This window comes from Antrostomus carolinensis, unplaced genomic scaffold (assembly GCF_000700745.2).
Source record: "Antrostomus carolinensis isolate BGI_N321 unplaced genomic scaffold, ASM70074v2 scaffold16487, whole genome shotgun sequence".
In the NCBI taxonomy this organism is placed as follows: Eukaryota; Metazoa; Chordata; class Aves; order Caprimulgiformes; family Caprimulgidae; genus Antrostomus; species Antrostomus carolinensis.
Genome location: NW_010328223.1, coordinates 42200 through 59319, shown reverse-complemented (window position 1 = coordinate 59319; position 17120 = coordinate 42200). Strand labels below are relative to the sequence as shown.

At 38.9% G+C, this 17120-nt stretch overlaps 1 protein-coding gene across 1 annotated transcript in view; it reads right to left on the bottom strand.

Moving 5' to 3' along the window:
* Positions 1-17120, bottom strand: part of LOC104528242 (CMP-N-acetylneuraminate-beta-1,4-galactoside alpha-2,3-sialyltransferase-like) — a gene marked incomplete at its 3' end in the record, with an annotated part of 106056 nt that overhangs the window by 47232 nt on the left and 41704 nt on the right. Inside the window, exon 4 of the mRNA XM_029086007.1 lies at positions 11012-11054. Coding sequence (XP_028941840.1) covers positions 11012-11054 — 43 coding nt within the window. The remainder of the gene's footprint in view (positions 1-11011; positions 11055-17120) is intronic.

The window sequence follows — 17120 nt, the reverse complement described above, 5'->3', positions numbered from 1 at the left end:
TGGAGAAAGAATCACTTCACACTGGTGTATTTTTCTCCTTTCCTAAACAATTCTAGGGAACACTTTGAGAGAAGACATTGTGGCAGGTGATTCTTTGGTCTGGCCATGTTTATTTTCCCACAAAGTAAGTTCAACCCTTTCAGCTGCAGTAGCACATCTATCACACAGGCAGCTGGCCGAGACCAAACCTCAGGAGAAAATATCCCACTTGGAAACATCTCTCTCAGCTACCTCTAACAAATCCTTAAACAAGAACAGTTCACAGAAATCTCTATTTTCAGTGTCTTTGGTAGCTTTTCAGGGGTAAGGGTGATAAAGGTTTTCCTTTAAACTTTGGAAGATGTGGACAGCCTGGGAAGGAATAACAATTTAACTCCTCTTAACCAAAGAAAAAGACAACTCTGGATGTGACAAGGGCTTTAATCTCCCCCCTCCCTCTGGGCTGGACTGAAATTGAGAGGAAAACAACACTGGTCAGTGAATAAATTGCTTTAGATGGTACATAGAGGTGACCTCACAATTGGGGAATGTGGTGTAACAGTAGTTCTACAAAATGTTGTACATAGTCATGAGGCTCTGATTTTTTCTCACTCTTCTTTCTGAAGTAGTAGTCCAAAATAAGCTGTCTTCACTGACCGATATTAGAGACAGATGTCATGAATTCAAACAAACAACAATTAATCCAGTAAGTACCACACTGAAGTCTTAGGAAGAAGAAGGCTACCTATTAGGAGAAAAATGTTTCCTCCAGAAACCTTGCTGTAAATACAGAAGGTAACCCTGACCTGGAGGAACCCTTGCAGATAGATACTGTGACTAAACACACCCTTGTGAAACAAAAATCCAAACTGCTTTAGGGTAAATAATTAAGAATATCCAGAACTGTTAACACTGAGAACAGCTGCAGAGCCACCCAGATCAAAAAACCTCTCCTGTTTACTCCATACATTGTTCCAGTGAATGCTATTTTGCTAAGGTAACTTCTTTTTTTTTCTCACTTCAAAGAGCAGCTGCTTTTCTGAAAAGGCCATCCAACCAACATTCAAACTCCCACAGGTAACCATAAGAGAGTCAGAGAACAGAATAAAGTTTGTCTCAAAGAACTGTGAACAGCCCAATTAATCAGACCTTTCTTCATCTTTTATCACACTTCACTGAAAGTCAGTCCTACATCAGAAGGTTACTCATGGCTCTCCAAAAGAATACATGCTGAAGTGGTTTTCCAAGGTATTTGGTGTACAGGCTAAAGGAGAGCTCCAAGGCGGAGCATGGGTTTCACTTTTCAACAGGACAAATCCTCTGCTCTCCTCCTTGTTAATTCATCAAAACAGCAACACTTCACAAAATCACCCGAGCCTGGGTTCCATGATGATAAAACACAGCTTTGAATCCAGTACAGATCAGAGTCCCCAACTCAAACAGTCAAATGACACAACGACCTTTGGGGATTTTTGCCTCCAGTGATGTACAAAATGGTCACTAAAAGGGGATGAAAAGGAGCAGGAGGGAGGCACTCAATATTTCACAGCTGTATGGGACACTGCTCACATTTTTCAGGTCTTCAAGATTAGTCCATTTAAAGAGCCAGGAGAAAATATTTCTAGGCAGGAATTTAAAGGTCTGAAATCAAACAGAAGTATCCAAACACATTCAATATGCAAATCAAAAACATTCTGTTTGTTAGCTTTTCAATTTATCCTTCTTTAACAAGCTGGAACAGACTGCATGGCAGACAAGGAAGAAACAGCACATACATGTTGCATCAGTTTTCTGTCCCTCCATTTGTGGTCCTGATTCTTGTTGCCAAGAGCAGGACTGGGGCTGCAGCTAGTGTCAAGAGTAGCTTTTCTGACCATTTGCATTTCTGATGAGAAAGAATAACATGGGCTTCTAGATAACAAAGGAGTACAGACGAGTCCATAAAAGTTAATGCTTAATTGTTTGATTTTCTCCAAAGCAACTAGAGAAAACCTCACCTGAGCCTCACAATTCAATTCCAAACATCCATAACCTCAAAAACATCTTACAGCAGCAACTGCCACACGACTCCCTCCCCAACATGGCACGTCAAATACAGCTGTAACCAACCTCCCTGCTGCAAAGTAGCCTTCCTCATGTTTTGCTCATTGCAATGGACACCCCACAACACCAGCTCTCCCACCAGTCCTTGTCAGGTTTGGGGTCCTTTAGAATACTTTTCCAGTGCAGATCTGTCAAGGATGCTAGCAGCAACTTCAGGATTCCTCAAGAAAAAAGCATATTCTAAAGTTTATCAACCTGGTCAAAGCTTACCTAGTCCTTCAGTTCTAGAAGAACTTCAAACAGTAAAATAAAGAGATTTTTACAAAGCAAGACTTACAGTCAGGTTTCCAGTCACAATACTGGGAGCAGAACAAGTAAAATAAAATACACCTCTGGATTATATTTAACAGGGTTCCATCAGTTTCTCTCACCTAGAGACACTGATGCCAACCATCTCTGTAGAAAGCTAAGGATCATGGCTTCACAGCATTTCACTACCTGGCAGGCCACCATCCTCTCTTCTGCTAGGCACAGCAATAAGGCTTGCTGCTTTCTTTCAGCATAAATTACATATTGTTTTCTTACCTAATTGATTATAATCACAGCTGTTAAAAATATGTCTTGTTTTTACTGTCCTTCACCAGCATGCAAAAAATCTGTATGTGTTTGTTCCACCAAATTCTTCCCTGCCTTGATGACCTATTACATACTCTTAACATTTCTGTATGGCATTCTAAGCACATACAGACAGCAAAGCTTTGATGTATCTGCTCACATTACAGCAGTGCAGAAGATAAATTTAGAGGTAGATTGAGTAAAGTAAGCTGTCTCTTCCCATACACCCCATTTACAAAACCTCCTCACAGCCAGCTACAAGAAAATATAAATGAGGAGCTGACAACTAAGCTGTGTCTAGATACCATAGCAAGAATGTTCTTCAGCGTAAGTGACATGCTTCGGAGGCAGGCTTGATAAACAATATAATGTTCCCTTGCTGGAATACGCGATTTCCAGTCAACTGTCAGATGAGGATTCCCTAAAACATTTCCAAGAGGAAACAAAAGGAAAATAGATTTCTGTTTGGAGGTGGAACAGCACTGGCCTGCAAGAAGGGATCTATGTCAAATCAGGCAGGTGCAAAAGAGTTAGAATCATAGAATGGTTTGGGTTGGAAGGGGACCTTTAAAAGATCATCTAGTCCAACCCTTGAAGTCGATACTTGGTAACCACATACATGCCTTTGGGATTTCCAGAGCAACCCTTGCATTACTTTAACGGTAAACTCACAAATTTTTTTTTCAGGACAGGCGGCAACAAATCACCTGTTTCCACAATGTGTGCTGGTACTTGGTCCATTATGACTAATATCAAGAATACAATGAGGAACACCAGTGTTTGGTCCATTATGACTAATATCAAGAATACAATACCAGTGTTTTAACATTAATCTGTATCAAAACCCATGATCCCACAGGACATCTAGTTCTTGCAGTAAACCATGCAGACAATTAGAATTAGAATGAGACTGATTCCTGTAATTCCTTTAATCGTCTTAATAAGGTATTTCTAACCTCTTTAACTGAAATTTTGGGAATGAACTATGCTTAGATAGCCCAATCCATTCAATTTTCCTAAATTATTCTGAGAGCAAGAAGGTCTTTGTAGGAGGATATTCAGTAACTAGAAACTTAACAGGTTTGACAGTGCAAAAGCTGGCCAAAACTGAAGTAATTTGTCTCTAAGTTTTAGAACATGAAGTGTGGTTTTTTGTATGCTCTTCTTCCAAGAGGATAAAGCAACAGGAAGGCTTGATGTCATTTATGAGCTTACAGATAATCCCTGAACTGGTTTTGCTACTAAAGTAAATTTACCATTCTTTGAATGCAACAACTGTAAAAATTTTTGCTCAAACAACAGTTAACAGAAACTTGTAAAGTTAACTAGTTTTAACCATATCCACCCCAGGAAAACAAACATTTAATTAGGTTAATGTTACTGTAGTGAAGAATTACAAAAAACTAAGTGTTCCAACTTACAGATATGCAGGGGAAAAAAGAATGGAGCCTTTTCTTCATAAGCTTCCCAGTTTTTATACAACCAGTCTGGCTGGATAAAAGAACACAAAACGTGCAAACCCAGTCCTAAGAAGAACATACCAAGAAAGAAATCAATCTCACGCATACCAGGCACCTTCATGGACATTCACTTGAAGAATAGGCCCATCTAACAAAAATATGTTTCTTATTTAATATGCCTACTAATTGGAACTACATGTATTACAGGGTTGGGTTTTTTGGGTTTGGGTTTTTTTTTTTTTTTTGTGGAAACCCATATTGGCCATTATGTTATTGTGCTCAGAATCAAAAATGGGATGAAAAGTTTATGAGTCATTCCTTTTTGCTTTTAAAGTATTTGTACATCAACTTTCTGCCAAGAATATGGAGAACCCCTAGTGTTTGAAGATTTATTAATAACCTCTAGTAGTCCAAAAAGTCCTCAGCTACTTCTTTAGAAAATCTTGCAAGAATGTTGTCCAGACATACCAATTCTAAAGCACATAAACTTAGGTATCTGCTGCTTGAATTTTTGTTGTTGATATTAAGGAAAGCACTTCTTTGTGCTTTCATCCAAACAGAACAAAACTCCATGTACTTACTGCACACTTCTACCTTTTCTATAAATACATTATCACTATTTTCCCTTATACTCATGGTAAAACTGTTTTTCTTTCTTATGAAACTGAACTTGTCAGAGCAAACAGTATAAAACTGCTCCAAACAATGCCCAGTCATTCATATTTTTTGCTTTACATTATTTTCCCACATGGTTTGGTTCATAATTACTTCCAGCTTCAGGAAACTGGCCCTTTTAAAAGCACCAAACATAAGTTTTTGACTTTGTTTGCACTTAACAAATCAAGCAATGAACCAGTGCTATCTAAGTAGTCAGTTCTGCAGTCTTTATCTTCTTCATCGACTGAGGTTGTGTCTAACATAAGAATCCCAAAGAGAGATTCATGTGAGAAATCCTGATAAGAATTCCAAAGGATCAAAATTAAAAAAAAAAAAACAACAAGCCAAACAAAAAAACCCTCAAATGAGCTAAGAAGAGCAAAACAAAAAAACAGGGATGGCAGTTACATCCCACCCACATGTGGGAGGTTTGATGGATGAACAACAAACAGCCCAGTAATTGAATCGCTGTGAATAGCTAGGGTTCATTTTGAAGTGCTCAAACAATTAGTCCAGATTGGAAGAGATTAGGTAGAAGGACATGAATTAAAAGTCAAAGAAAAGTCTGAAACGAAAGATAAATAAATAACCAACTGCCAGGAAAATACCAATGTTGTAAAGTACGCTAAACCTTGAACCAATCTTTCAGAGAAAGCATCAGTATGCCCTTGCTTGTGGTGGTCAGAATTCCTCCCTTTAGCCCGTGAGACACACTCTTACTCCTGTCTAAGCAGGACAGGAGATCATTGGGACTTCTCGCTTTTTTTCCCTCTCAGGATCACAGGGATACAAAAAGACAAATGGGAAGTGAAACAGGGCACAAAGAAATCCCACAGCAGCAGGCACGGGGCAAGTCCAGCATTCCAACACGTTTATTGCTTATTTTTACAGTGCTTAATGGCAAAGTACCACACATAGACACGAACAGTTTCAAAGCAACCTCCCACTCTAGAAACAAAATAAGGGGAAGGGACTCTGCTTTAGTTCTTCATTATTAAAGTTCTGAAGGAAAGAAATTTCAACAAACACAAGTAACCCAATCTGTGTGTTTCCCTAGCCCAAACTCCCACAATTTTTACAGTTTTTTCAAAGTCTAGATCAAGTTTCATTTGAGTTTGCAGGGTGAAGGTTGTTATTTCTGTCCCTTTATGCCCCCCCCCAAAGACTCAATTTCTTTGTCTTTTCTTGTTAAAGTGAAGTTTCAAATTATCATGAATATTCAAAAAAAAAAAAATCATCTTTGTTGCACCTCCCAAATCTATGCTATAATAGTGAAAAAGGAGGTAAATACACAGTACCACAAATGTCTAGCAAAGCACAGAGGCCACTTGAAGACATTCTTCCTTTTAATTATTGCCTAAAAATTCCCAAAGTATAAAATATATACCATATATTGTATAAATACAGTATATTAACTATGTTATGCTATTGTGGTCAACCATTCTGATCTCAGTCATTTTTTCTAATTGAGGTAGTAATTATTTTTTTTTTGCCTGTTTCTACTTTTAAAAATAATTTATTTTCTCTCTCAAGTTAACACATTATAATACCCCCTATCTTTTTGTTTAAGTGAAGAATTATTCCAGTAAGCTCAAGCACATCTTCTAACATATGCAAAACTTTGAGGGAGTGGTTCTTCCCCAGTCAAAGTCAAACCCTGGGACACTTCCTCCATCATTTATCAGCCAAGATTTTAACATCCAAGGTTTTGAGCTGACAGTGGCAGCAGGCAAAAAGATCCACCATCACCCAAGGGGGGATTTTTTACTGGCTGTTGTTTAGAAGCATCAAATCACCAATCTAACTGCTAAAGTACCTTTGAAAATAGCTTTTGAAGGATGAGTTTGAAATGAGGACAGAAGTAGCAATCCCTAGCTGCCCTCTCAACAAGTAAATGGCATGCTGGCAGACTAAGGAAAGCTAGTATAGAAGCATGAAGGTGACCAACACAAGGAAAGAGCCTCCAAATCACATGGACTCTTGCAAAAAGGAGCTTTTCACATTCGCAAGACAAGTGAATCTACACTTGTAACATACCAAGGTATACTCAAATCATTAGTGACTAAACTAAGCAGTCACAGAGTAGTAAGTGACAAAATAAGGAATGACCATGCAAACTTCAGCTATGCCCACTAAATATGCATTAAGATACCATCTACAGTTAACTACATGATCATATGCTGATCCTTCTGCAGAAATCTCATTTAATTAAATGCAAACATAGATTCTGCTCAGAGAATTATTCAGAATTTGCAGTGAATGAGCCTCTTATTTCTAGGACCTGGCCAGCCTCAAAGAACTACTACAATATAAATATTTAATAATAATAAAAGCATGCAACCCTTTGCCAAGCACAGATGTTAGAAAGTGACTACAAATCTTGGCATTTGGTGGCACCCAGTAATCCACTGGCTGAGTCACTAATGTAACTGATGGCCTTAAGTCGTTCAGGAACTATTGGCCCCTCCAAGAATTCAGACCTATGAACCGTGTAATATTTTTTGTATAAGTACTTTTCTCTACACAACCAGTCAATGTTGGGTTTTATTCTTAAAGGTTTAAAACGGTATGTGGCTCTGCTGCTTGGGAAACCTCTTTGCCTGGAAGAAATTGATGCAACTGGTCTGTTTCTGTACTTTGGGCTTATTTTGTTTTGATATTCTAATTCTGGCAATGATGTTATGGTTGGTACAAGCATAACTGAAAGATAAACTCCTTTTGCAACACACCTTTTTCACTAATCTGGTCCTGAGGAGCCTTAGGTCTTGTTTTGAATAAGGAAACAACTAATTTATAAACTATGTTGCCTATAGATGTCCTCAGTTTTCCAGTCATCCTGTATTTCATTAACAATCCCTACCTGGATCCCACCCTGCTTTTTAAAAAGCTAAGACTTTCCAATGAGGAGTTAGTCTAAGCACAGGCAGCAGAAAGGAAGCATCTTCCTTCTTGATTTTCTCCTTTCTGACAAGCTCAGAGCAACAAGATGTCTGGTCAGAACTGATCACTTCCATGAAGCATCTGTACAGTATCTTTAAAACTGGCCATTCCCTTCCAGGTGAGATTCCTGGCCATACCAGCCTCCCTAATGCTATAGCAAGGCATACATCAGACAGACAGTTCCCACAGAAAATACTTCTCAAGTACTTCTGACAGATTTTCTTTCCAAAATGAACAAATCTGTTTTTTTTACCATTTCTATGACCTCAAAAAGAACCAGTGAAGAGAATCATTACACTGCTGTAACCGCAACAGAATGTATTATCTCTGAGTGATGTGCCCTGGACATCTACAGGGTAGAGGACACTAAAACAGTAATAAATTAAAAAATTAAAGATGCAAAGGCAAATGGACACATTACTATTTATTCATGTCAAACACTCTCCTTTGTGTAATTTAACTGAAAATGCAAGTCAGAGCATTTACGTTTTATTGCAGATCTACCTTTGTAGAAAGTGTTAGTCCTCCAGGTCATTAGTTTAAATTATACCAACTAACATAGCCAGGAACAGATTCTGAACAAATGAAAGAATAAAGAAAAAAAGAGAGAAAACTAATTGTTTCTTCAAGTGCTTCAAGTCACACAAGACTCTTGCATGCTGTCAATTAAGTGAACCCTATAAAGTTATGATCTGTGGCAAAATTCCACCAGACCAACAGTCATCAGTACAGCACATATTACCCTACTGAACTCGGAGCAAGTTTTTTTTTCCACCAGAAACTGCTTCTACAACAGTACCATCTTAATTAAGAGTCACATAAAGCATTTTTAATCACCAAGTTCCATTGAATTCACAGTCTGTACTTAAAAAAACATATCTGGTACCCTGACCATACACAGTGAACTTGTGGAACAGCAGCAAACTCCTCTAGGCTGTCATCCATTTTTCCTTCAAAATTTATTTAGTATGTTTTATGGTATTTTCAGCTTTTCCCTGGCTCCCTTGCTCTTGGGGGAAAAAAAAAAAAAAATCAGCATAATTCAGACTGGAAGGGAACTCAGCAGGTTATCAGGTCCATTCTCCATCGCCAAAGCGGGGCCAGTTTTACTTCCAAGGAGAAACACACACACAAACAGCAGCAGCAAAGAGCACAAACAAAAAAACCCCAATCTAAACTCAACAAAGGACAATTACAGTTAAAAAAAAATGATGTGATTTCACCTGTGTATAGTACTTGCTTTCTTTGCACCTTAACTTAACCTCATAGTATTTATATTAATCATGCTGATTTTATTACAAGCCTTTCCAGCACCTAACTTTATGGCTGATCATCTTTGAAAACAAACATGCACATTTAAGGTGCTATATATCTTTTTTTTTTAAGTAGTCAACAAAATCTTTCTTTAATCAAAAATAGAGATTCTTTTATCATGGGGAGGTTTTAATAAAAAATTTAAGAGTTTTGGAGGCCCTCCAGCAAGTAAAAAATTCACTTGGCCTCATACTAAAGTATGGAACTAGATGATCTTTAAGGTCCTTTCCAACCCATATCATTCTATGGTGATTCTTTGAAATAAGAAAGAACAGGTCATGTCTCAGAGAGCTGTAATCAAAGCAGATACGTCAACAAAGAAGAGTAAAAAGGAGGTGACAGAGGCTTGAGGGGAAGGAAGACTCGATGGACTTGCTAAAAGCAGCGAAGAAAAGGAGAGTGAACACAGAAGGACAAATAGGAAGAGCAAGACTGAAGCAGCGGTTTGGACACAGCACAGGCTGGTATCCAGAGCTGGTATGCCTGAAGTGTGTGGATGGTCAGTGGGCATGTTCAATAAATTGGATATTACAAAATACGCAAAGTAGTCTGAGAAAAAGCAAAAAAAAAACAAAACAAAACCCAAACAAAAATCAGACTGCTTAAAAACCATAAAACCATTTTCCCCTTACCAACAGCAAGCTGTTCATTCAAAGGTTACTTACTTCACAATTTTGGACTAATCTCTTTGCTTTGACTTCTGTATTTATAAATTGAAGACAATGTATCATCTCATCCCACAGTGTTGTAAGAGTACATACATTATTGTCTCTAAATTACAAGGATGTCCCAATACAGAAAACTGGATAAAAAAAATTGGTAACTGTGCAACCAGCATGGGTTCCAGACAACAAAAGCCACATAGAACGCTACACTGAGTGAGACCAGAAAGAAACCTTGACCAGCTATTCATGCAGTAAATGCCACTCTTCCTGCACAATAAATGAGATACGGAGTCGGGGGAGGTAGGGGTGGGGGATTTAAAAATAAATAAATAAATAAATATTCCTTCTTTCTCATACATATTCTTCTACAGCACCTTTTTGCCAGACAGATTACTATAGTTGAGTTTACATATTGAGCTTTTTCTGTAAAAGAAGCTCCTACCTAGACACTTCCTCACTTCCTGCAAACAGCAGTTCCCAAAATACTTACAAAGCTTTCATTTCATTATGGAAGCTCCCAACCTGCTCAGCAAGACTAAACTCAAAACTTTAATGTTAGACTCTATCAGTACAATGAAACTTTCTAAACATTAAGAATGTTTTTTATATTAACATGACACATTGTACACTGGATTCATCCTCAGGTCCTTCAAAGACACTAGATTGGTTCAGTGCCTTTCTAAGTAGTAGAGGCAGAAGGTTTTACCAGTCTTTTTGCTTCCAGTACCAAAATTTCCGCAAGGCTGTTGACCTCAGAAACAGAGTCGCTAGTGACCCCTAGTGTCAAGAAGCTCAGTCCCAATTTGACTGATTTATGGCAAAAAGCATGATGAGTATCATCCTCCAGCACTCTGTTGTTCTTCAGACATAGTAAATCGTCATTGCCTTGTTTTGAGGTTCTTTCCACTCCAGTTTACAGACAAATATAGCAGTATCCATTTTTTAAGAAACAAGTGGAAATGTAATATAAACTACTAAGCATCCCAGTAAATTGCAGCTTCACATTCCTCCTGCTTTCAAATATTTAATACAACTTTCCTCATTTGGAAGATTAACAGTAGGATATCTAGAGCAGACTGACAGTCATGACTTCAGGTTGACATTTATAGCCGCTTGATCAGTTATTAAGGAATTAAAGACGGTGAGCCACAATCCAAACCAGCCAGCAAGGTCTAGTGTAAGGAAGGAAGCTGCAATTGCCAGGTTGCTGCAAGACTTGGTTGTCCCAGGTAGAAGTGTATATAGTCCAGTAAGCCAACTGCTCAGGTGACATAAAATTCGCTTACAACAGAAATCTGTAACTAGAGAAACAAAGAAGAGTCCCACTGTATTACTTACAATTTTGAGTCCAGGTTAAGGAGAAAGCCCAGTTTGTCATATTCTGGAAAACAAAAGCAAGGGACATGATATCATAAGAAGTGCAAGTGTCTCCTCTGCAAAAGGCATCAAAACAAAAAAGCAGCAAGTCCTTATGGAAGGATAATAATTATTTCTAAATGAAAATAGCTACATTGTAATTTCCAGTCACTAGCATCACTAATCACAGATTATTGTTACTTCAGGGTATTCCCAAATTAACATTTCTGAATCTTCAGGAAATACTAAAGCAAGAGAACATGTGGGTAATCATTAATTTAGAAATCACTAGAATTATGCCAGATATCTGTAGTCATAAAAACAAAGCACTACTGAAACCCCACAGGCAGTGATTTACAAAGCTTTTCTGCTTACAGAAGAAATAATTTTGCCAGTAATTTGTATTGACAAACACTCCTCCTAGGTCCTGACATGGCAGAGCTTTGGAATTTTTCTTGATTCCTTGTCTATTCCAACCCACAACTGCATAATCAAGCAGCCATCAAGAGAAAGTCATTCATGGTGGCAAAAACGTTTCAAGCTCAGGTGATGTTGTTCAACAGGCAACTGCAAAGTCACAGTTTATGGCACAAACAGGGAACAGTTACAACATCTGTAATTCCTGTCTAGAGTAAGCTTGCATTCAGCATCTTTGAATACATTGTAAATCAAACACTTGATACAAAAAATGAAACTACTAGAATTCACATGAGATACACACGAAAAACTAAAAGGTGTAGTGTCCTTCTTGCATTGGGTTAAGCCCAGGGGCCTCCTCAGACTGTGAACCACTGGGTCTCACTACCATACAATAAAAAACCAACACAAACAGAAATAAAAGATAATCTTGGTGACAATCAATGATAGGACAAGGAGCAATGGGTGTAAGCTGGAACACGGGAGGCTCCACTTAAACTTCAGAAGAAGCTTCTTTACGGTGAGGGTGACAGAGCACTGGAACAGGCTGCCCAGGGCGGCTGTGGAGTGTCCATCTCTGGAGACATTCAAAACCCTCCTGGATGTGTTCCTGTGGGATCTCATCTAGGTTCCTGCTCCGGCAGGGAGATTGGACTAGATGATCTTTCGAGGTCCCTTCCAATCCCCAACATTCTGTGATTCTGTGATAATCCCCAAGACCGTAATGATCAGGATGTATGAAAAGAAACGAGAAGAAAAAAAATCTCAGCCTTTTAGAAAGAGCTCAGTGGAAATACAGAAGTTTGCTTTCCTTCTGAAACACCACCAGCATTTCTGCCACAGTAGTTTACCTAACAAGATCACAAGCTTTTCATACTATCACTTACTGGCAGAACAGGAAAGCCTAAACAAAATGATTGCACCACACAGGTCAGCATAAACTGCACCATTCAAACTAGAAGCACAGGTGTGTTCTCGATTTTCAGTAGGAGGTAAATCATCCTTTCAGGCTAATTTAGGTAACATCAAACCAGAAGCACCTATGCTCCTTCTTCTTGCTGGCTGGTGAAATAAGCAAACTACTGCAGGTAGAGAAATGTTGCCCTCACCATGGGCCATCTCACACCGGGACTTCTGGAAGTCATAGCATTACTACTGGCTTGGAAAGGAATCTCTACCACATGCAGCTCCCCCAAGAAAAATGCTAGGAGCCTCTAAATGACAAAGTTAGCTTCCTTTTTAGTAAAAATCAGAGTCTTGTTACAGACTTCCAGTGTAGTTTAGCTGTATCACTACAAATACAGAGGCCAACAGTCACTGTGACACACAACAGTGCAGCACACACGCTGGCTGGAAGCGGTGTGGATTCACAAAAGACAGCTAAAACCCCAAATACCTGAAGAAAGCCAAACACACGTAGCCCAGCTGCAGGAAAAGGCAATCCTTGTCTGGAGTTATGCAATTCATTTAAAACAAAATAAAACACACTCACTAAATCAGACAAGTACAACTGAATCTAAAATACAGTATAGTCAGGGTGTGATGGTTACAGGAGATGGACAGCAGATCACACAGCTCACTGCTAGAGAAAAGGGCAATCCCACTCCTACCCTTCCCCTCCCTTGAAAATACCAGCTGCAAGAGCCTGCCTTGGCACTCCTGTGCCCTAACCTACAGGCTGCTTTCACCTCCCATCACTTTAGTTTAAAAGCCTTACTCACCAAGAAAAAACAGTTCTCGTCCTTTTCATGCAGTGGGATAAAGAAGTGCTAGACTATTAGAGAAAATGGAACAAAACAGCTAGAGAGAACAAGGCAGAACTACTCTAGCATTTCCACCAAGAACTAGCTTGGACTAGTGTTAACTCTGGTTTGACCTTGGCTCCTGCTAACATCATCGTGATGATCCCCCATTAGCGGGTCTCTGCACTGAAGCACAACGCAGAGATACCAATGTGTGTGGTACTGGAGAGGTCCCTTCAGATCTAACCAGGCTGGTAGGTCTGATCCAGCTCACACCATGTCTGACCTAGCAGCCTCCAGACAAGGCATTTATATGGCTGTGTGGAAGTTGATTTTTTTTTTTTTTAAAGCCAAAAATGAGTAAAGGTACTAAAGAACTTACTTTGCATCCAATAGAAGAACATAATGGAAGAATGTGAACAAAGCTTTACGTTCTCAGCCCAAAAGAGACTGAAAGGCCCATAAGCAATAAAAGCAACAGTATTAAAAGAGAGCAAGGCACTCCAAGGACCACACATCCATTTATGCTAGGAAGCTACAGATCCCAGCTGACAATGTGGTACAGTAGTGTACAGAAGCACAGAAATGAATGAACATGGGAAATGAAGTTTCATCACGCCCCATAAGAACAAGATGTCTTCTTAGGTCAGAAATAAAATGCATTTCTACATTTCCAGGAAGATCTGAATTGAATAAGAATCTAATAACTGTCAACAATTTCATAATAAAGCATGTAATTAGGATTATATGAACAGAAGTACAGCCAAGCATAGCAATTTCTATAAATGGTGCAAATCCTGTGCCAAATTCAATGCTGGCATAGCACGGAAATTTCTCCCAAGCATCCAACAGAAATCCAGCTACCAGGCAGCAAGTGAAAAATGCATTGTTTAATATCTGTAAACTTCATCCAGACCACCCAAAAAGCTACAAAGCACAGTGTACAATATCAAGTTTTAAAATTGTATTTTGCATCTGTAGCCAATATAACTATATACAAGCAAATGTGCAAAATTTTCCCCTTATGCTACTAATCAGAAATCAACAATCCAGGAATTAACTTGGGTCACTGGTTTTATCCTTCCAAACTACCCCTATGTGAATTCACTGATGACTTGAGTACTATTCTTTTAGCATCTAGCTACTTAGAAGCACAGTAAAAATAACTTTGCCCACAGAAACAGAAAATTAATTTAAACTTTTTAAAAAGACAGGCTATATGCAGCTCTAGTCCTGTGCTTAACTGGTAATTGCAAGTACAGGAGAGAAGGCAGAATGTTCAATGTTAGCTATTTCAAAGAGGTCAGTATGACACTCAGGAGACCAAAGTCCTACCAAGAACGTTCTCAGACCACCCTGATCATTTTGTCCTGTCCAGTTCAGTTTGGTCTCTGCAGAACTGAGGCTGCAGCTGAGCTAAACCTTGGTCACTGACCACATGCAGGTTCTACATCTGTGGTAAAGGCCAGGTAAAATGACTTACCCTGCACTGAAAAAGGTCAAACACCTCACATTCGCCTTAGACTAAGAAAACACACATGGACAGTTACAAAAGTTCAGCTGATGTAAAGCAATTCCGCTAGAACTCAAGAGACAAGAAATAATTAATGAAAAAAACCCCAACCATATGCAATGGATCAACTGAAAAGGACAAAAGAAAGGTTTTCTTCCAGGGTTAAAAAAAATACCACTAAGGATTACTGAGCAACAATAAAACTACTGGACAAACAAGCACTTAATGCTGCACCCTTTCATTAGGATTTTCTACTTTAACCTCTTCAGTGATGGAACTTACTGATGAAAGCATTGTTTTCTGAGCTTATTTAAATAACTGCAAAAAATAGTGAGATTGTAAAGCTGAGTTTGGAAGGGCTTGACAGAGCTGAGGCCACCTGGGCTCTGCAGCCCTGTCTCTGCATAGACTGCATGTCCATCTCCTAAAGTCTATGTTCCAGTTTCTTCCTTATGCCCATATACTCTTTCGCATACAAGTTTAACAGCCTTTTTCTCCAGATTATCCAAGTAAAAACCAAGGACAACCCCAAGTGTACTGGCAGGATAAAGCCCAGTCCTTAGTGCCTTTCCTTGCTCTGTAAATATACACAGAAGGAGCAGAACTGACATCTGTAAAGATAACTGCTTAACTGTTGTAGCCCAGCACTAGAAACATGCGTCACCAATCTACATCTGCATAGAACTATCTGCCTTGACTTTTCAACCATGTGCGTAAAAAAAATTATCAAGAACTTCTAATGTAGCCTCATTTAGGCTTCCTTTTCTTCTGGGGAGCAGAACTTCCTCAACAATACTATTCCTTCTAACTGGAGCATATGGTCTAGAGAACCAGGACCAAAGCAAGAAGTACAGAGCACATTCTGGTAACTGCTGGTACAATACCTCCTTGTGAGGTGGGATTTTCTTTGCCATTTTAGTCTCAGAAAAGACTGAATAATTTAAATATTTAAGAAAACGTCATAAACTTGAAACATGTTCCTCCTTCCCTTCCCCCTAGAATATTTTAGCCAAAATGGTTAAAATTGGGAAATATTCTAAGCAGGAAAAAAAAGGAGAACCATAGAGCAATTCTCAACACTGGCAGCAAAACTTTGAATTTCACCTCTTAAAAATGTTCATAGACTGTGCAAACTGATCCAAGGACACCAATCCTGCTGCACCAAGCTCAATGTTCATTTTCCAGCTACTGCACCTGACAAAAACAGTCATATTTGATGGAAACAGATACACCAAGCACTATCAGCACAACTGAAATACAAACCTGCGAGTTCAAAGCGGGAAAGGGGAAATCTGCCTCCAGCCACAACCCCCTGCGTGCCCTGGTGACACCTAAAATCATGAGGATAGTACTTATTGTTTCAGATTTAGAAGCAAGAGGAAGTAATTTCCAGCTCTATTCCTTCAAGTGGGTTTTTTCTTTTCTCTCCCTGTAATTCCGGATTGGGGCCCCCAAAGACATCTGGCCCAGCTTTACAGCCTGAGGAAAGGAATACACCAGAGGGGTCTCCTTCATTAGACACTGCAGCTACATTATTCATCCCCCAGGCACAGAAAGAACAAATAAGCAATCAGTTGCTGACAGTGCTGCATGGGTCATCCATCAGGAAGGCCTTTTGCCTGTTTGTCTTACCTCCAAAATAGGTAGAGTAAAACAAAAAAGAGGTCATTCTAGCATATTACATTTTAAAAAGCTTTGGTTACCTTAACATGGAATGTATAAATCCTTACAATTTTTTCTACTAATAAAACTATAGCAACCTCTAAGGGTAGAAAAGCAACTGACTGCTTTCAGCTGAATTTATGAAAGTCTCCAATAGGAAGATGAAAAATTTCCTCCGGTGAACTGCACATGCCCTTTTTCTTTTCCCAGAGAGTCATCTGTTTAAAGCCAGGCTGCAACCTTTGCTAAATAAACACTTGTTTCATTTACTACCACATAGCCACTTGGCTAATGGAGTTAATGCTGCCCTACTGAATCTTCCACCATATTCTTTATTTTAGAAATTGTATCATATTTCCTAATAAAAGTCAAGAACAATATTAACAAAACAGTAATCTATATTGGCTTTTAGTGACTTCCAAGATGTACTGACTTCATGCAGAGAGATACCACATGATAAAGAAAAAACCCATTAAAATACTTCTATTTTGAGGTATTCTTTTAGGCACTTCCTGGCATTTGCACCTCAGCTCGTTCACAGCTGTATTTTCGGTTGGAGGAATTGAGCGTTAGTAAGAAGACAGATGATGACACTGAACATGCTGGCAAAGTCACGTAAGGACTATGCAACCGAAACATGACAGTCGCTGGCAAAGACTCAAGCAGCTCCCACAGCCTACAGCTCAAAGAAGTAAAGAATTAAGTAGAACTTCATTAATCAAAAATGAAAAGGGAAAAGCATTTTTGCAGAATAAAG